Consider the following 20,243-nt stretch of genomic DNA (forward strand, 5'->3'; position numbering starts at 1 on the left):
GTGGCACAACTAGAAGCCATGCTTGTTGCAATATCTGTCATTAAGATAATCATTGATTGAAACTTAGCCTGATGTTAAGAAATTTCAAGATTTTGGCCCTGGCCTTGGTTCTCACAGAGCTTTATGCTCACCCAATCCTCAGGGCTGCCAGGAAGCAGTTTGGCCATTGCACAATTTAGAGCAGACTTAGGGTTGCTATAAATTGTACCAGCTGGTAACAGCCTCCAAGAGGTTGTTACATCAGCTGGGGATCAACATAGGTGCTCTGGCCGCTAGCTGTGCCGCCCCCTCTCTCCCCACTTCCAAATTCCTAAGTGCTCTGCGGGTGGTGTGTGGTGTCCTCCATGCCAGTGCCATATAGAGGGCCAGAATCTGGTGCTTTAATCTGTGTATTATGTGGGCCTTCTTAAATACTGTACTGTGGCTAGGTAAATAATATGTTTTACAGTAAGGCCACAAAAATAAGCAAATGTTTTGGTAGTCTTTTGTGCAAGAACAGCTAAAGCCAGTCATTTATTTAAGAGAAGTTTCCTTGTTGTTATATTGTTAGTGCTTAGACTTTTTGCCAAGGACCTTACCAGTGGTCTGGCACTCAAGCAGATACATTTTTTTAGATGTTTTATCTCTTCCATCACATTTTAGCAAAACTATAGATCCTTGAACATGTTTATTTCTAAAGTTTGGTCAGCTTCCAGTGATCCATAAACTCTGTTTCAAATTTTCAGTGGTGAGAGAAAACCAAAAATCGATCTTTTCAGAACATGTGTTGCTGCTATTCCTCGATTGCTTCCTGATGGAATGTCAAAACTTGAGTTGATCGACTTGCTGGCAAGGTAAGTGTGTAAACACTGAAAAGATTGATCAGCAGGAATAGAATGAAACTGAGCATCAGTCTGTGTAATTATTTCTTAGAGGCACATAGATGTACACAATCATCTGTTAAAGCTTAAGATTCAACTGACCTGAGCAGCATTATCACAGAGGAGGCATTATGCCTAAGACCCCAAATGTGATACAGAAGCAAATGTGCTTTCTTAAGATGTTTTTCATGCTGTGGATCAGCACATACATTCACCCCCTTGGTAGCCCTTTGAAAACAAACTATTTTTTTGTAATATGATGTATATATAATTCTCACTATTTTTACCATAATAGTATGGTAAACAAGAGAAGAGAGGATTCATTTTTACAGTAATGGGAAAACAAACTTTTAAAATTCAGTTTTGGATTATGAATCCTACACATCAACTTGGCAAAACATAATGTACTAGAGATGGTGTGTTTTCACCTTCTTCTTACTAGTACATCGTAACCAGACTTAGCAAAATTTGATTTTTATTTTTTTATCATTTTGACAGATAATATCAATGGGTTTTGTTTAAGCATTTTCTTCAATTTTTATTTGTTTAAATGTTCACAGTTATGGAGGGGTGTCAAACAATGAGGTGTCAGGCAATAATTATCTTATGACAGTAGAAGTTAAAATTCAAAAATTTAAAGCTTTATAACTGTTAAAACACAAACAGTCAACATCACATGTCAAAATATGCAAAATAAGTATCCTTAAATCAAACTCTGATAAGTTCTCAAGCAGCATTTTTCTTACTTTGCCTATCTGTAAATTTCGATTATTATTGTCGGAAATATTTTTACATCAGTTTGTGAGTGTACAGTGAAATTGACATTTACTGACATTTTACCAATAAAAACCTAATCTTTCCCAGCCTAATCATAATTATTTTTAATTAAAAGAGAAAAAATAGAGAGGCAGGAGTGCTTGGATCTCTGTCTCCCAGAGCTGGGGTCCTTACCTCTGATTTGTCTGGATACAGTGTCACTATCGTGAAGGAGGGGGATTAAGGCACGGCATCTATACAATGGAGGTGGGCTCGTAGATATCATAGCAGTGATACAATGCAAGTCTGAGAAGATTCAGTTGTAGGACAGTTATGATAAGAGATGATGGTAGCAAAGAACTTTCAGCAAGGAACCCTTTGCCATTATATCTCAATTCTGGTGTCAGGGTACCTTTGCTAAGTGATTTCAACATATTCCCTTAAAATGGAATTATTATTGGATTACAGTGACAAAGCAAGTCATTGTGGCCACCATTATTATCAGATAAGTGACTAACCAATTTGGGCCACGTCCTAGGTTGTGTCTAAACTGTACAGGATGGAGTCTTGGGGTCAGAGGTTTAAAGATAGTTGATTCTGCCCAACTCCTTTGTGCTGTGGTACCAGCTTCCATCTGGGATAATGGATGTGGGGCCCATGCTTAATATTTTAGTAGCTTAGTAATGACTTGTCAGCACGTGCACTCATTCATCATTCTCTGATGGGCCTATGGCAGTTGTTGCTTCCTTGAAAGGCAGCTAGGGAAGTAACATGAGGGTCTAATCTAGATGGAAGTTTATGAACTACTCCACTGACCTTTAACCTAAAGACACAAAGTTGTTTTTACATCTTTATCAGAATAAAGCGCATTCACTATAAAACAATGAAAGTTTTCCCAGTCGCAATTCAAATATGGGCTATTTCCCTCACACCAGTTTTCTCCTGCCACCCATGCTGCATCCCAAGGGCTCCGACTTTACTGGTCTGGAGATGCTGCATAATGTGTTACAATATTTTCTCACTTCAGGTTCAGGATTCATCACATTTTGTGACTAAAATCCATACTGGAATCTAAAGTTTTGGAGATTCAACCTTTCCTAACTATAATCCTTTTGAAAAGAGAAATCCAGAGTCCTGGGCCACCTTTCAGTAGTGGTCTGTGTGAGCTCTGATGTTTGGACAAAAAGCTATTAATGTGTTTTTCTTTCTCAAGATTAAACAACATCTCTGGCTTAACAGATTCTTTTACCCACAGTTTAGTTTGAATTTTCATCCTTAGAACAGATGTGTCTTTTGGCAAATCCCAGAAAGAATCTGTAACTCAAAAACTAGGTTTTCTTCCAAGACAGCTGTATCCAAATTATGAACAGCAAAGCAGATGTCAAGCTCATATTCTGCCTTTTGCTGCCCACTGGATCCATTTATTACAAATCCCCAAGGTAGGTTTTAGATTTAAGGGTTTGAAGTGCAAACAAGTGAATATTTACTGGCTTTGGTGATCTTTCTTGCTCAGTAAGAATTATGAGAAACCAAACTGCTTACTACCACCAATATACTACAGGATGACTTGTCTTTATATTTTCTTGACATCACCTGATCTGCTTCATCCTAAAAATGACTTTGCCAAGCCAAATTATTTACCAGAAAGAGTTCTTCTCATAAAGTCTTACATCTGAGTAATAAAGAGAAATTCTTAATGCAGCCATGGTAACTCATCCAATTCATGTCCATTCTACTGACTCCACTATCATAGTATTACAGAGCTATGGTTTTATACTAGGTTTAATTTTAATCTCTCTTGATGATGTTGTCCAATGCATTTATACAGTAACTTGAGCTTGGAGGCAGTTTTAGTCTGTATTTTGTTTTCCACTACCTCCATGTGTCACTTAGGAAGAGTCATTTTATGAATGACTCAGTCATAATCTGAGTTTATTGCTTGGTTTTGTGATCTTTAGTGTCCAGAGGAGAAGGTGATAAATTGCCTTCCTTTAGTGCCAGAGAAACACAGTAATTCCCAATTTGTTAAGAATTTCATGTGGATATTTCACAGGTTATACCTCCAGGGGCGAGGATGGGCACCTCTCTCATCCCAGATGTTCTTTTCCTGGCTGTAAATCTTGCTGTAGCTCTGGTTTGGAATGTTGGGTGCGGGCCTCTGACTGGAAGTTTGAGGGAGGCAGCTCTCTCCCTTCTGGGCATAACAGCCGTTCAAAATATAAAAGGGAAACAAAATAGTCCTGCAGGCCACAAAACAGTCCGGGCTCACCCTTGCTTTCCCTCACAAGGCAGAAGGTCAGTAGTCTCTGTGAAGGGGGAATGGGTTCATAATCCCCTGTATGTCTGAGGTTGCCCAGGCTGAGTGCCCTGGGCCCTAACAAAAGAAGAATAATGAATTAAAGATGGTCCCTCTGTGTCTCCAGAGGGTCCATGCAGCAAAGGCTCTTAAGCAGCTTTCCCGGGTAAGCAGCCCCTGCTCTGTGCTCTAGTTTTGCTTCCCTCTGAGTGCCACCCTGCACTGGGCTTGGACCCTCCCTTTTAAGAAGCTGCCCATCTCAGGTTTGGCAGGCCTCACAGGTACTGAGAGGAGCTCTTTCACCCTTTGCTGACTGGGGTAGAAACCTGATCCCACCACAGGATCATAGAATCATAGAATATCAGGGTTGGAAGGGACCTCAGGAGGTCATCTAGTCCAACCCCCTGCTCAAAGCAGGACCAATTCCCAGCTAAATCATCCCAGCCAGGGCTTTGTCAAGCCGGGCCTTAAAAACCTCCAAGGAAGGAGACTCCACCACCTCCCTAGGTAACGCATTCCAGTGCTTCACCACCCTCCTAGTGAAATAGTGTTTCCTAATATCCAACGTAGACCTCCCCCACTGCAACTTGAGACCATTGCTCCTTGTTCTGTCATCTGCCACCACTGAGAACACCTGAGCTCCATCCTCTCTGGAACCCCCCCTCAGGTAGTTGAAAGCAGCTATCAAATCCCCCCTCATTCTTCTCTTCTGGAGACTAAACAATCCCAGTTCCCTCAGCCTCTCCTCATAAGTCATGTGCTCCAGACCCCTAATCATTTTTGTTGCCCTCCGCTGGACTCTTTCCAATTTTTCCACATCCTTCTTGTAGTGTGGGGCCCAAAATAGGACACAGTATTCCAGATGAGGCCTCACCAATGTCAAATAAAGGGGAACGATCACGTTCCTCGATCTGCTGGCAATGCCCCTACTTATACAGCCCAAAATGCAGTTAGCCTTCTTGGCAACAAGAGCACACTGTTGACTCATATCCAGCTTCTCGTCCACTGTGACCCCTAGGTCCTTTTCTGCAGAACTGCTACCTAGCCATTCGGTCCCTAGTCTGTAGCAGTGCATGGGATTCTTCCATCCTAAGTGCAGGATTCTGCACTTGTCCTTGTTGAACCTCATCAGGTTTTTTTTGGCCCAATCGTCTAATTTGACTAGGTCCCTCTGTATCCGATCCCTACCCTCTAGTGTATCTACCACGCCTCCCAGTTTAGTGTCATCTGCAAACTTGCTGAGAGTGCAGTCCACACCATCCTCCAGATCATTAATAAAGATATTAAACAAAACCGGCCCCCAGGACTGACCCTTGGGGCACTCTGCTTGAAACCGGCTGCCAACTAGACATGGAGCCATTGATCACTACCCGTTGAGCCCGACGATCTAGCCAGCTTTCTATCCACCTTACAGTCCATTCATCCAGCCCATACTTCTTTAACTTGCCCGCAAGAATACTGTGGGAGACCGTATCAAAAGGATCATGAAGCATAGCAATCCACTTTGGAGTCATGTTCTCTGTTGGTGACGTTCCATGGCAATTAGACTTTCCTTGCATAGAATAAAACAGTCTTTGACATGCCTATGAAGAATTTCAGACTGGTTGGAGTCAATTAACTTCACTTTTACACACACTGAACCAAATTCTTCTCTCAATTTTACCACATTGTACAATTTTAACGGAAAAGAATTTGGTCCACTGCATATTATTAGGGTCCCTCTAGATTTTTCTCTAATTATTCACAAATAGATCCTCATTTCTAATTATTCAGGGACAACCACATTTAAATACTTGGCAAGTGGATGCTAACCCATCCATCAATATTACCAACTTTTGGTTAATGAAGACTTAGTACACTATGGAAGTGACAAACTTAAAAATATGCTGAGCGTATTGATCTTTAAGTGTTTCATTCTGCCCAGCTACAAGCTATGAAGTGACTTTCTCATTTTGTTCTAAAGAGGAAACATGGATTGCTGTCCATCAGAAAAGGGCACAAATGAGGTGCAAATATAGAAACAGAGAAAATAAAAGAGAGAAAATGGGATCTAAAATGCCAGTTCCTTAGAAAATACTTGGGGGGGATAGACTTCTAGTTCTTAAAAAATTGAGAGTATCATGGAGCTTGTGGTTTCTATTTCTATTTCCCAGAAGAAATGAAAGTATGAGGCAATGTTTGTGTTCTAGTTAGGAATTTTTAATTTCATTTAAAGTTCCTCTCTCAAGTAACTATAATTTGCTTTTTCTGAGTTGAAGGTTCATTTTAAATGTTCTATGGGCACATGGGAGATTTTTTTTCCGTTTTTTTTTGTTTGTTTGTTTGTTTGTTTGATTTTATCTTGGAAGTAAAAAAAAAATCTGAGGTGCATGCATTATCGTGAAAGTCTTTTGATCTCATAAGTGATCAAGTCAGCAGTATACTTTGTTCTGAGAAACTGCAAAGTTGCCATATTTCAACTATCTTGAAACATGCTCCTGTAGGTGAAAAAAATAAGTTGCTCATAAAGTTGCTCTATAGTATCTTTTTTAATTTCTATAAAATGTTGATGATGGTGATTCTGGTCAATAACAATAAAAGCTTGAATCGTTTTATGAAATTTTACATTAACTTTGGGGAATTTCTGTCAGTGTTAATTTATACTTTGCTCAATTACACCATTTAATGGTGTTTACATTTTTAGTGTCACTTTTATTTTAACATGCAGACTCTCTATTCACATGGATGATGAACTTCGGCACATTGCACAAAATTCTCTTCAGGGTCTACTTGTTGACTTTGTTGACTGGCGAGAGGATGTGCTCTTTGGTTTTACTAACTTCCTACTACGTGAAGTGAATGATATGCATCACACTCTTCTTGATACTTCCCTGAAGTTGCTGCTACAGTTGCTTACACAATGGAAACTTGTAATACACACTCCAGGAAAATCCAGTGAACAGACAAAAAGCAGATCATCAGAGGTATGAATAAAAGAGAACTGCATTCCAATAGTTATACCCATTTATGATGCTATTTAACTTTTCCTGGATAGTGTTCTGTTTTATGTATGCCTTATTTACTCAAGTTGTACCCCAGCAGAATTCACTGCTGTTAGACTTTTTTCTATAAAACAGTTGGTTCAGCTGTCTCATAGAAGCATAGAAATGTAGGGCTGGAAGCAGGGGTGAAAGTAGAAATAGGGACTTACCGGTACGGGGCTGGGTTGGGGCCGGTTCTGGCCCCCGGAAGGGGCGGGGCCTCAGGCGGAAGGGGCGGGGATGGGGGGTCAGAGCCAGCCCCGGCCCGCCCTGTACTGGTAAGTGCCCTCCCCCTCCCCTGCCAGGGTAGCAGCGGCAGCTGGGGGCTCCGGCAGCAGTTTAAAGGGCCCAGATCCGCTGCTGGGAGCCCCAGGCCCTTTAAATTGCCTCCTGGGGAAGCTGGGCCGCCCCGGTATGGCACACCAGCTCTTGCTGGTACACCGTACCGGGGCGTACCGGCTTACTTTCACCTCTGGCTGGAAGGGACCTACAGGTTATCTACTAGTCCATCCACCCATGCTGAGGCAGGATTAAGTGTACCTAGAACAGCTGTTACCCTTTGCAGCATAGTACATGTCACTGTAGTGCAGCAACATAGGAGAATGTATGTCAAACCAGAATAGGCTTGTTAACAAAAACATATAAAAGAGGTGGGGCTGTTTTACCCTTCAAACTTTCTAAAATTTGATATTTTGTTTGGATAAATAAGCATTTATAGCCAAGATTTTCAAAAGTGAATTTAGGTGTCTCAATATTTTAAGTGCCCAAATTGAGATACTGTAAAAGGGCTTAATTTTCAACAGTGGGTGGGTGATCAGCACTTTTTGAAAATCAGCTGAGCAAGAAACTGAACAAACCATTTGCTTTTAACAGAGATTTTCAATAACTTTTTTGTTTGTATTCCCTAAACGATCTGTCAACGTCTAAAAGATTTGGCCACACTTTCCAATATCTCTCACTCTACCTTTGTCATGTATTTCTCATGTAATAGCACCATATTAACACCTACGTCATGAAATATCACGGTAGATTATGTTGAATCAATAATACTATATAGACCCAATGTGTTTTTAGAGGAGATCACTATGCTTCCCAATGATGCCGACTCTCATGATTTTATTGAGTCTTGCAATATTCATTTTTTCTGAAAGCCCCAGCTTTTGGAGTCCCATGATTACATGAGAATCTCAGCTTTCATTTAAAAATGAAATTAAGTTTCTAGACCATATAGTCGGGGAAGAAAACTTGAAAACATGACCTGAGTGCACCTTAAAGGCTCAAAAACCTGAAGACAACTAAAAAGACATCCTCCTCCGTTTATTTTGGTCTTATTTTTTATCAATATTATGATTTGTGGGGGGCTGACTCATGATGCTTGTCATAGTCAGCACTGAGATTAACACAATTATTTAATTATCTGCTGTAAGGACTTGATCCTGCATGTAGAAATGCTCATTGCTAATCTTGAGCCAGCATCTGAAAAGCAATTGCCCCCCTTCCTATCTTCTGTTCCTGCCCAGAATGAAAATGGGGATCTTGCAGTTATAAGGGTGGCTGGGGCTATGGACAATGGAGTGGAGCTTCACCTCCCTTAGCTGCCACATTGGTCAATTCAAGGGATGGGGAGGGAGGTGATTAGTTCCAGCAAAACCCCCACCCCAGGCATGTTTAAGCATTGAACATTTCTTCTTGCTGAAAGCTATCCCATCTACCCAGTAGGTACTCTAGTTGTCAGAGCTGGGTTTCCAGCAGTGACAGATTAGGCACTGGGCCTACAGGGCCTGTGTCCAGGGGCCCTGGACAAACCGGGAGTCCCGGAGTCCTGTCCGCCGGGAAGGCAGGGAAAGCCCCATGCCTGACCCCGCTCCCCCGTAGCAGCGCCTTGCGGGCGCGGCAGGAGAAGCCCCTGTGCCCTCGCGTCTCCACTCCCCAGCAAAAGCCAGGGGCTGCATGGGGAAGCCCCTAGCGCCCCGACCCGTCTCCCGCAGAAGCATGGGAGTTGGCGGGGGAAGCCCCAGGACTGGGACTCCCTCTGTGGCCCCGGGACTGAAGGAGCTCTCGGTACCTGCCGCAGCCTCAGGGCTGGGGGAGCTCTCCCTGCTGCAGCTTGAGGCTGTGGCAGAGGGACAGAGCTTCTCCAGTCTTGGAACTGCAGTGTGGGGGAGGGGCCCAGAAAGTAGCAAAATGGTTGTGGGGCTGCAGTGGGGGTGCAGAATATGGGGACCCTGGGTGGAATGGGGGCAGGGCCCTGGGGAAGAGGCAGAAAGGCGGGGCTGCTGGTGGAAGGGATGGGGTAGGGCCCCCCACTTGCTCTGGCCCAGGGTTCCAGGAAACCTTAATCCGCCTCTGCTTTCCAGGCCTGCTGTGGGTCTAATCCAGTTGTTTTTTTGGGATCAGGGAGGAATTTTTCCCTCTGGGCAAGAATGATAAGGTATCTAGTGGGTATCCTGGAGGCCTGGCAGGTGGGGATAATAAGAATAAGTTATGGTACTTATGAAAATAATTAAAAAGGGGGAAGGGTTAAATAAATTTCAATAAATATTGTTGCAATTTGTGGTTGGTGTCCAGTGCAGGTAATAGGCTTCAAAGGGTCAGCACATGGGACAGAGCACAATACCTAGGAGGGCCTAGTGGACCCTGTTAACCTGTAGGATGAGAGGAAGTCTTAAATCCCTGGTCCACCTTCATGCCCCCTTGCAGGAGGAGGATAGTGGAATCTAGCAGTGAGCTTAACCTTGAATTAAGTGGAGAGCCACTAAGAGAGCCAATCCTCATTCCTTCATTGTATGTCATGGGCCATTTAACCCCACATGGGACCCAGTTAATGCCTGATAGCTTGGGTGGGGTCAGTCCCCCCTTAAAACTAAAATAAAGTTGTGGCCTATCTGTTTTCATTCTCGTGAGCGTCCTGGCCAAATAGAGCATTTCTGAGTAACCTCATCCTCATCCCCCATTAATATTTTCCTCTTTTGAGTATAGTTTTCTCATTTCTTTACAGCTGATACCAAACGGATCCAGCCATAGGATACAGTCTGAAAGAAGTCCTTATTCCAACGTACTGCATGCTGTGGAAGGATTTGCACTGGTACTACTTTGTAGTTTCCAGGTTGCTACCCGTAAACTAGCAGTTTTGATTCTCAGAGAGATCCGTGCTTTATTTCTCGCCCTGGGGCAGGCAGAGGTATGGATTTTTTTTAGAAGTTTCAAAACAAAATTTTCCAGAGATAAAGTCTGAACTAAAATTAACAGTGCTGCTTTACCATAATGCATATAATGCAAGAGGTCATTTATTATAAATAAAACATTTGACCTATTTGGAATTTGCCATTTTAATTTGTCTGATTATTGCAGACCTTACAGTTTATGGGCTGTAAAGGACTAATCACGTTCTTTTTGCAAAACCTGTTATGTTGTTCACAAAGAACCTCCAGTTTTGCACAACATCTAACCCTTTTTCAGTTTTTTTTCTGTTATAAAGTACACCCAAAAGTATACTGTAAAATCGTTCCTTGAATTGGGCAAATAATTTTTGTATCATCAGCATTATTAATTTTTAGTGAAAATAAAATTCACTATTACAACATGTCAGTATATTCAACAAATAAACAGCATAATAAACATTTAACTTTATTCACATAAAATATTCCTTGTACAGTACAGAAGTCTAACTTTTTTCTTGTGTACAGATATAAAAGTATGTAGTCTTGCTGTGTGTGGATGGCCCCAACACACTGAGCCATCTAGCTGCCTGAGAACACAAATGTGTGTTCATAGAAAAGGAATGCTTTAGTTAAACAGTTAAACTAGGTTTTCAGTCCTTTGATACCAGATGTCCCAAGTCATATGGGATTTTCTGATGAGCACTTTTGTTCAGTGAACTAAGGCCAGTAATTAACTTCCTTTCAAACCACAAAATGGGCTTGACTTTGAGGTTAATACAACAAAAGGCAAAATTTATCCATCAAGACAACCACCTGAATATATTTTTTACCAGTTCTGTATCTTATAATCTTTCATGCAGTTCTGTTTCGTGTATTAAACAAAGATGAAAAGAATCAGTTAGCTAAGGAAAGTAGTTGACTGCTATTACCTTAATTTGTACAGGATGATGACAGGCCGATGATTGATGTCATGGATCAACTAAGTTCTTCTATTCTTGAAAGTTTTATTCATGTGGCAGTTTCTGATTCGGTAAGTACTTGCTTATTTTCACTGATTGCTAATGGTTCGCCATATATGCTGAACAAATATAACATGAAATAGTTAAAGAAAGCTATTAGAAATGCACAGAAAATTCCTGTGCCACGTGCTAGACATGTAAAAGATATATGATTAGTCTAAAAACTGCAGTTATATTTCAAAACATTTTAACACTACAGGTAATTCATTTATTATTCAGCTGAGCACGAGTTGCCTCTGTAAGTGCACTATTACTACACCAGCCATGGTAATTTATCTGGTGATAGACATTTGCAATATACCACCAGCTATTTCATGTTTATAGGGGCAGATCCTCCAGCTCGTGTGAATTGTCATAGCTCCATTGAAATCAGTGGAGTTATGAGAATTTACACCAGCTGAGGATCTGCCCCTTATTGTACGTAAGTGTCAGTACGAGTTCTGGGTTTGTTTTATCCTGGCAGTCATAAAATATACACTGTACTACAGTAGCAACCAATTGTGCTAGGTGCTTTACAAACATAAAGAAAGACACAGTACCTGCCCCAAAGCTCCAGGGGTTTTATTTATGGGTAAAATTTTCAAAAGCATTTAAGTGACTTAGGTACAAAAGTCTGTAACAAAACTGAAAATTTAACTGAAAATTTGTATCTATGTCAGTATATGTATGTATGTAAATGTGTACATAAAAACATATGCCCACGTTGCTTAGTCATTGTTCGTTCCTTTGTTTTGTTTTTGTCAATATAGAAGTTTGGTATATGATATTAAAACAGTTTTATATATACAGTTATGACCCAATAACATCAGTGTTTTTCAGATTTAATTCATGTTATTAATGTACCAAATTTACACATTTTTAGCCTTCATTCCCACAGATATTTTTCTTAAGAAAAGAGTTAAAGAATATACAGTAGAGAAATGGTTTCTTCATATGATGGGAACAGCTCTTGCCAATAGGAGATGGCATTTATAACCAATTGATGCCTTGATTGAGCAAAACGCGCGAGCATCTTTATTTAGGAAGTAGATGCCTAAATGCCTTGCAGACCTAAATAGTTGGGAATAAGTTATTACCACTGTGATTTTTGTTTTGTTTTTTCTTTCCACAGACTACATTACCATTAACACACAATGTGGATTTGCAATGGCTGGTAGAATGGAATGCAGTCTTAGTAAATAGTCATTATGATGTAAAAAGCCCTTCTCATGTCTGGATATTTGCACAGTCAGTTAAAGATCCATGGGTTCTCTGCCTCTTCAGTTTTCTTAGACAAGAGAATTTACCAAAACATTGTCCTACGGCTCTTAGCTATGCTTGGCCATATGCTTTTACGAGGTTACAGCTAGTAATGCCTCTTGTGGATCCAAAGTAAGTGATACTCTGGGTTAGTGACATTATTATGTAAATTCTATAGTCCCATATTTTCAGACCAGTTTGGCAGTCCAGCTATGCTAATAGTATCCAAACTTTTGGTATTTGATATGATAATTGCCACTTTAAACTGTAATGATTCCTTTTCTGATTGCCTTCATTGATTTTATTTTTACATCATATAATATTTAATAGTATAATTGTTGTTACTCAGCTTGTTTCGTTTTTTAAAAAAGCTCTGGAAAATTAAAATTAGGAACTGGAATTAACTATTTTTTTTTTTAATTCCAGTATCCCTGTTAATGCAAAGAAAACCAGTACAGCGAGCAGTGGAGACAACTATGTAACTCTGTGGAGAAACTATCTTATTCTCTGCTTTGGAGTAGCGAAACCCAGTATTATGAGCCCGGGACACTTACGTGCTTCAACTCCAGAGATCATGGCTACCACTCCCGATGGAACAGTAAGCTACGATAACAAGGTGACATGGCATGCTTCAGAAGAATTATTCCATAATTATTTTAAATATGTTTTTAAAAGAATTTACATGTGAAAGCCAAGTAGTAGTGATAAAAGTACATCTGAGGACTATTTCGACATATGTGATTTAGTTTAAGTATTATTGAAAACATTCATTTGTATAGCACATTACACCATTTGCCATTAAACATTTGACAATTCCCGTGGTATTTGCAGCACATTCCTGTGTTATGTTGTTAATTTGTATTCTAAGTAGTATATATTCCAAGTATGGAAATGCTGCACATAATATGCTAAAGTTAACTTTACCTTGTGTCATGCTTTTAATGCAGATCACTCTGTTAAGTACTTTTATAGCACATACATAAGCAATAAGGCACAATGGGCAATGTATTTCTGCGTCATTATTGCAATTCTGGAGTGTGATATGAAACCAAAGGCCAAGTGGTAACTGCTTGAGAAATGTACTAGTTCCTACAAATTCATTGACTGGAGTCTTTTGTTGATATTGTAAACTTAATAAAAAAAGTACAATACTATTTATGAAAATAAAGTACAATACTGTCTTTTAAAATACAGAAAACTTTTAAACCAGGGTGGATAAATATCGATTAAAAAATTAAAATCAGATGTTTTATTTAAATTCAGATTTATTTATAGAAATATGCTATTTAAAATTAAATTTGAAATTGACAACCTATGTTAAGGCCTAAACTTACTATAATATATTAAAATCATTTAAAAGTTAACTACAAAAAATAATATTGGAGTACTTGTTTGCTGCCAAGATTTAAAGAAAGTCAGCCCACTGAACTGGTGGAAGTCACTGGCTAAGCACCTGGATCCGGAGCTGTTGAAGTGCCAAACCAGCTTTTGACAGCAGTAACCTTTTCTGCAGATGAAGAGACTGTTTTCTTCATTTCTGTTTATTCAGCTAGTTCAGTTCAATGACTCTTTTATGCAAAGTTAAGTAACCAGTTGGAAGTTGAAAAAGCCGGAAAGCTTTTTTTTTTTTCTTCCAATCTATCAATAAAAACTAGATGTGAAAGGATGAGATCTACTGGTTCTAAAATCTTGAAGGATGTAGTGACCAGAAATAATCAGTTCAACTCACTAACAATAGATCGATAGATTTTCAAGGCCATTGTGATCATCTAGTCATATAACAGAGGCCATAGAACTTCCCCAAAATAATTCCTAGAGCATATCTTTTAGAAAAACATCCAATCTTGATTTCAAAATTGTCACGGACAGAGAATCCACCACGACCATTGGTGAATTGTTCCAATGGTTAATTACCCTCACTGTCAAATTTACATCTCATTTCCCGTCTGAATTTGTCTGCTTCAACTTCCTGCTGATGGATGAATGGATGGATAAACTGTTTAATAAATCAGTTCGTTTTAAATGCAAAACATGTTTCGATAAACTTTTTTCTTATGCTTTGTAAGGAAGTTTTATTTAATTAAAAATGGCTGTTTTGTGCATTTTTAATTTAATTTTAATTTCCATCCAAATAGAGCATAACATCAATCACTAGTAAAAATTAATCATCATCTAGTAAATGAGAAATGCAGCACTCTCCATTTTCTAACATAGAAAAATGTAAAAAAATAAGAGTCTGAATAAATGTAAGTTAAAGCTATCTAATTGCTTAAATAAATGTGTATAGATATAGTGTATCCTCCTGGTTAGCAAAAAGAAACACTACATTTAGTGAAAGAGTATATCTGGTTGCAAATCAACATGTTTTAATGGTTACCAACCAATGAGAATAAACCTTTTTTAAGGAATATAAGTAAGTTCAAATGTAAAACAAGATTCAAAATTAATTATTTAGAACATAAGAACATAAGAATGGCCGTACCGGGTCAGACCAAAGGTCCATCTAGCCCAGTATCCTGTCTACCGACAGTGGCCAATGCCAGGTGCCCCAGAGGGAGTGGACCTAACAGGCAATGATCAAGTGATCTCTCTCCTGCCATCCATCTCCATCCTCTGACAAACAGAGGCTAGGGACACCATTCCTTACCCATCCTGGCTAATAGCCATTAATGGACTTAACCACCATGAATTTATCCAGTTCTCTCTTAAACGCTGTTCTAGTCCTAGCCTTCACAACCTCCTCAGGTAAGGAGTTCCACAAGTTGACTGTGCGCTGCGTGAAGAAGAACTTCCTTGTATTTGTTTTAAATCTTTAAATCAATGTTTTCTGCTTGCTGATTTAAATCATGATTAAAATCAGTGATTGAAATTGCTTTGATCCATATATATACTGGACTTTACTCACATAGATATGATGTAGAAGACAGACAATTAGAACATATCCACAGTTATAAAGTGATTTCATTATGATTTACAAAAGGCACTTTTTGACTCTTAAATTATTCTTTTTTTGTTGAATACTCATTCATGCTTTGGAATCTGTAATTGTTTATTTGATATGGATAATGCTAATAATTAAATGTTGGTGATTTCTTAATAAATATATTTTAGGCTATAGGAACCCCATCTGTTGGAGTCCTGTTAAAGCAGCTAGTACCTTTGATGAGACTTGAAAGCATAGAAATCACAGAATCACTTGTATTAGGATTTGGAAGAACAAATTCTCTTGTTTTCAGGTACTGCACAGTTTACAATAATCTCAGGAACTTGCTTTTAATTCAGATATGCTGTTTTTGTTTTAATGTAAAATTATTAATTTTTAAAATTTTAATTCTAAAATGTTAGTGTTTATGTAATAGGGTGTTGAATTTTGTGGAAGAAGGGAGTGACAAGGAGCACTGAATTAGCCGTCTATGCTTGTGATGTGGTATTGGATGGAAGTTCTGGGTGAAAGCTACAGATAGCTTTTCCCCAGTAACTTAATATTTCATAAGCACTAAAAAGCTTTACCTTTCTATTTGTATTAGGTTTAATCTAACCTTCCATTATGTTAGTACTTTCTCCCACTGCCTTAGTGTAGAAACCGCAGCCCTAGTTGGAACCCTTCCTAAGATTTGTCCTTGCTCGTTGGACCACAAGAATATCAATGCCCAAATATGTAGCTGGGAGGGAACATACACTATCCAGATCAATAAATGTGTTATAGAAGCCTTATAGAGTGCAGTGTAATACTCTTTGTCTTAAAAGGAGCATTTAATTCATGAAGATGAACTCAATTATGAAGGATTTTGTTTAGAAAGTTTTTGTTTTGTTTTATTTTAGGGAATTAGTAGAAGAACTTCACCCATTAATGAAAGAAGCCCTAGAAAGAAGACCAGAGGTTAGTTCAAGAAATGAGATTTGTTTATTTAAATTGCAACATGAAGTTAAAAGTAGTAAATGTGTTTCTTTAAAAAAAAAAAAAAAACAGAAAGATAGCCTATTGGTAACTCTAGCTTGATATTTAATAAAGGAACTTTTTAATAAGAAAAAATTAGAAAGCAATTCCATTTAAAACTGAATTTAAATGGATTATTTAAAATTAAATTATTGTGTAAAATATACAGTTCATACATTTTTATTTATATTTTTTAGGGGAGGAACAAGTTAGTTAAATACAGTGGCACCTCTTCATGGTGAATTTAGATATAGTGAAATCCCACTTACAATGGTGAGGGGAAAAGATATTGTAACATGACTGAACCACAACCATGTTTCACAACAGTGTTGGAAATATGGTTTATCTCTGTAGTATAGACAGGTCTTACCAGGGACATCAGTTTCTGTTAGCCCTTGTCTACACTAGAAAGCTGCCCTTCTACTGGTATAGTTCTAGTTCTGTAACCTCCAGCCCCCCAGTGTGGATGCAATTAAATTGATATAAATAAAATAAAATTGCTTATACCAATATAACTTATTCCCTTCTAAGGTATCTTTATATTGATATAACTGCATCCGCACTAGGGATTGTACTAGTATAACTATATTGATAACAAATCACACCCCTAAACAAAATAATTATGCTGGTACAACTTTCAAGTGTAGACTGCCCTTGTACTCAGGGAAAATATAACTTTTAATGAGGTTTTCCTATATTGACTGCAAATTCCACTACTAAGTGCAGTGACTGGTCTTATCACTTTCCCTTGATTTTTTTGTCATTTAGAGCAATAGGAAGAGGGGAAGGACAGGGAAGACATACTTTCTGGTGTTCACTGGAAGACAAAACAAGTCATCTTTGTAGCTCCCTTCACTCCCAAGAAGGCTTTGCAGGCTGCACTTCCAGCTAGGTTAACCAGATATCCTGATTTTATAGGGACAGCCGCGGTATTCAGGGTTTTCTTATGTAGGTGCCTATTACCACCCACCCCCATCACCCTACTTACAGCGGTCCAGGCAAAGAGCAGGCCTTGCTAGCTGACTTCACATTTGTCAGGAGCAAAGCAGGGTTTTTTCTGGAGGTGAAGGAGAGCTTCCTGGAAGCGTTAGGTGAAGAGGAAGCCTTGGGGTTCTGAGACACTAAACCACACTTTCTCCTAGTGAAAGTATAAAATACAGGAGAGAGTTTATGAACTGAGACTACCATGGTTGTAGGAAGTACTGTTGATGCTCACTTTCAAAGATCCAAGAGGCAGCATTCTTGGATATCATATGATAATATTTCAGCACATGAAGAAAGTGTGTTTTCAGCACCAAAACTTGAATATTAAAAGTTATTTCTGGTCCAGAATTTCAAGAATACCATGTCCACTTTTTCCTCATGGACAAATATGGCTATAAACTGTTTCTTCAAGAATTGTTTAGAAAGTTAGAAATGTGAACATACCTGTGTTGTTATGTAAGCACACCTGTACTATGGTACACACAAATATAGTAGTACTCCACCATAAGCAAATACATCAGTTATACTGCTTTGCTTTAAACACAGCTTCAATGACCAGGCTTGCATTATTTTAATGTCTGCACCTCCACATGTATTAAGTATCTCTTTTTTTAACCCCAAGAATAAGAAACGCCGTGAGCGCCGAGATCTGCTGAGACTGCAGCTATTGCGAATTTTTGAATTGCTTGCTGATGCTGGTGTTATAAGTGACAGGTAACACTGTTTTGTATGGAAGAATTTCCACTGGTGATGTCATCATTCTGTTTGTTAGTAGCTTCTTTGAACAATTATAAAACATACAAAATATGTTTTTTTAAAATATGCGACTATGGAAGCTTTAAATCTGTGTTTAAAGATTATAATGTATTACGTCGCAAGTTAAGTGCACTGTCACTCATATTGAAATGTTCAACTTTTCTTTATCCTAGTACAAATGGAGCCTTAGAGAGGGATACTTTAGCCCTTGGAGCCTTGTTCTTAGAGTATGTTGATCTAACTCGCATGCTGCTAGAGGCTGAAAATGATAAAGAAGTTGAAATTCTTAAGGACATGAGAGCACATTTCAGTGCCATGACTGCCAACTTGATTCAGTGTGTTCCAGGTATGATATATTACCTCATTATATTACACAACTACATTTAACACAGTGTAAGTACAATTGATATATTAATTCACTATTTAATTTTTCTGGTTTTCTCTTTATAAGCCACACTTCATAAGGTTGTTTTGTAGCAAATATTAGAGGGAATTTGGGCAACTGAATACAGAATTCTCTCAAGAATCAAAACAAAAAACATAGCAAAGCTTGCAATGCACATATATGACTCTTCTCTTTCTAAGCCCAGCAAATGAACCATACACAGCCTGCTGCAGCTCCAGATTTCTTTTACATAGGGCTTTATCCTGCAACCTTTGAAGTGTCAAAATTTTCATTAACTTCATGGGAACTCAATCAGGCCCATAGAAAAGAAAAAAATCTCTATTGATAGCTGCAGTAAATGTTTTTTCAGTTTTAAACATATAGTGGAAAACTTGCTTCCAGTTGTACCCCATTTCAGCAAAACTCCCTTTGGCCTTTCTTACAGCAACGGATTGCTCATATCTGCTCTTGCTTTGCTATATTATTATAATATTGCCATATACTCATGCATTGTGTGTGTTGCAAGATTGTTTTTAAAATGTAAAGTAATTCTATTAGCAAATAAAGTAAAAAGGTCTGCTTCAAAAGGCTCCACCTAACTAATAGAAACTAAAATATGGACACTTGCTCGCTCCCAGTACATTTGCTGTTTACAGAATATTTGACAGACAACATCAACAGGCGTACCAAGGAGTAGGAAGGCGGGAATGCAGAAGAATTAGGGAAAGAGTAATGAGAGTACGCATTAATATAGGCCAGAAACATGCACAACTGGATGGTTTCATGATTTGGTTGTTTTCAGGTGTATGATATATGTAACATATATAAGGCCTGGTCTAAACTATGAGTTTAGGTCGAATTTAGCAGTGTTAAATCGAATTAACCCTGCACCCTTCCACACAACAAAGCCATTTACTTTGACATAAAGGGCTCTTAAAATCGATTTCTGTACTCCTCCCCGATGAGGGGAGTAGCGCTGAAATCGACATTGCCATTTTGAATTAGGGTTAGTGTGGCCGCAATTCGACGGTATTGGCCTCCGGGAGCTATCCCACAGTGCACCATTGTGACCGCTCTGGACAGCAATCTGAACTCGGATGCACTGGCCAGGTAGACAGGAAAAGCCCCGCAAACTTTTGAATTTCATTTCCTGTTTGCCCAGCGTGGAGCACTGATCAGCACAGGTGACCATGCAGAGCTCATCAGCACAGCCAGAATCAAAAAAGAGCTCCAGCATGGACCGTACGGGAGATACAGAATCTGATCTCTGTATGGGGAGATGAATCTGTTCTATCAGAACTCCGTTCCAAAAGACGAAATGCCAAAACATTTGAAAAAATCTCCAAGGCCATGATGGACAGAGGCCACAACAGGAACTCAACACAGTGCTGCGTGAAACTTAAGGAGCTGAGACAAGCGTACCAGAAAGCCAAAGAATCAAATGGATGCTCACGGAGGGAGGGGCGACTGACGACTGTAGCTATCCCACAGTTTCCGCACTCTCCGAAAACCATTTGAATTCTGGGTTGAGCTCCCAATGCCTGAAGGGTCAAAAACATTGTCATTTCTCGCCTTTTTTCACTGTCACCGTATGTCTACTGGATGCTGCTGGCAGACGTGGTGCTGCAGCGCTACACAGCAGCGTCCCCTTGCCTTGCCTTGCGGACGGCAGACGGTGCAGTATGATTGGTAACCGTCATCGCTGTCCCGTGGGTGCTCCTGGCTGGCCTCGGTGAGGTCAGTCGGGGGCACCTGGGCAGACATGGGTGTTCCTGCCTGGCCTTGGTGAGGTCGGTCGGAGGCGCCTGGACAAAAATGGGAATGACTCCA

At 39.4% G+C, this 20,243-nt stretch overlaps 1 protein-coding gene across 1 annotated transcript in view; it reads left to right on the top strand.

Annotated features, from left to right (window-relative positions):
* Positions 1-20,243, top strand: part of LOC112113029 (protein furry homolog) — a 285,155-nt gene that overhangs the window by 130,836 nt on the left and 134,076 nt on the right. The window contains exons 18-27 of the mRNA XM_029911959.1: positions 726-833; positions 6,620-6,875; positions 9,931-10,113; positions 11,037-11,123; positions 12,224-12,483; positions 12,778-12,967; positions 15,463-15,587; positions 16,174-16,231; positions 17,895-17,986; positions 18,202-18,374. Coding sequence (XP_029767819.1) covers positions 726-833; positions 6,620-6,875; positions 9,931-10,113; positions 11,037-11,123; positions 12,224-12,483; positions 12,778-12,967; positions 15,463-15,587; positions 16,174-16,231; positions 17,895-17,986; positions 18,202-18,374 — 1,532 coding nt within the window. The remainder of the gene's footprint in view (positions 1-725; positions 834-6,619; positions 6,876-9,930; positions 10,114-11,036; positions 11,124-12,223; positions 12,484-12,777; positions 12,968-15,462; positions 15,588-16,173; positions 16,232-17,894; positions 17,987-18,201; positions 18,375-20,243) is intronic.

This window comes from Terrapene carolina, unplaced genomic scaffold (genome assembly GCF_002925995.2).
Source record: "Terrapene carolina triunguis isolate 2854851 unplaced genomic scaffold, T_m_triunguis-2.0 Scaffold139, whole genome shotgun sequence".
NCBI classification, from domain to species: Eukaryota; Metazoa; Chordata; order Testudines; family Emydidae; genus Terrapene; species Terrapene triunguis.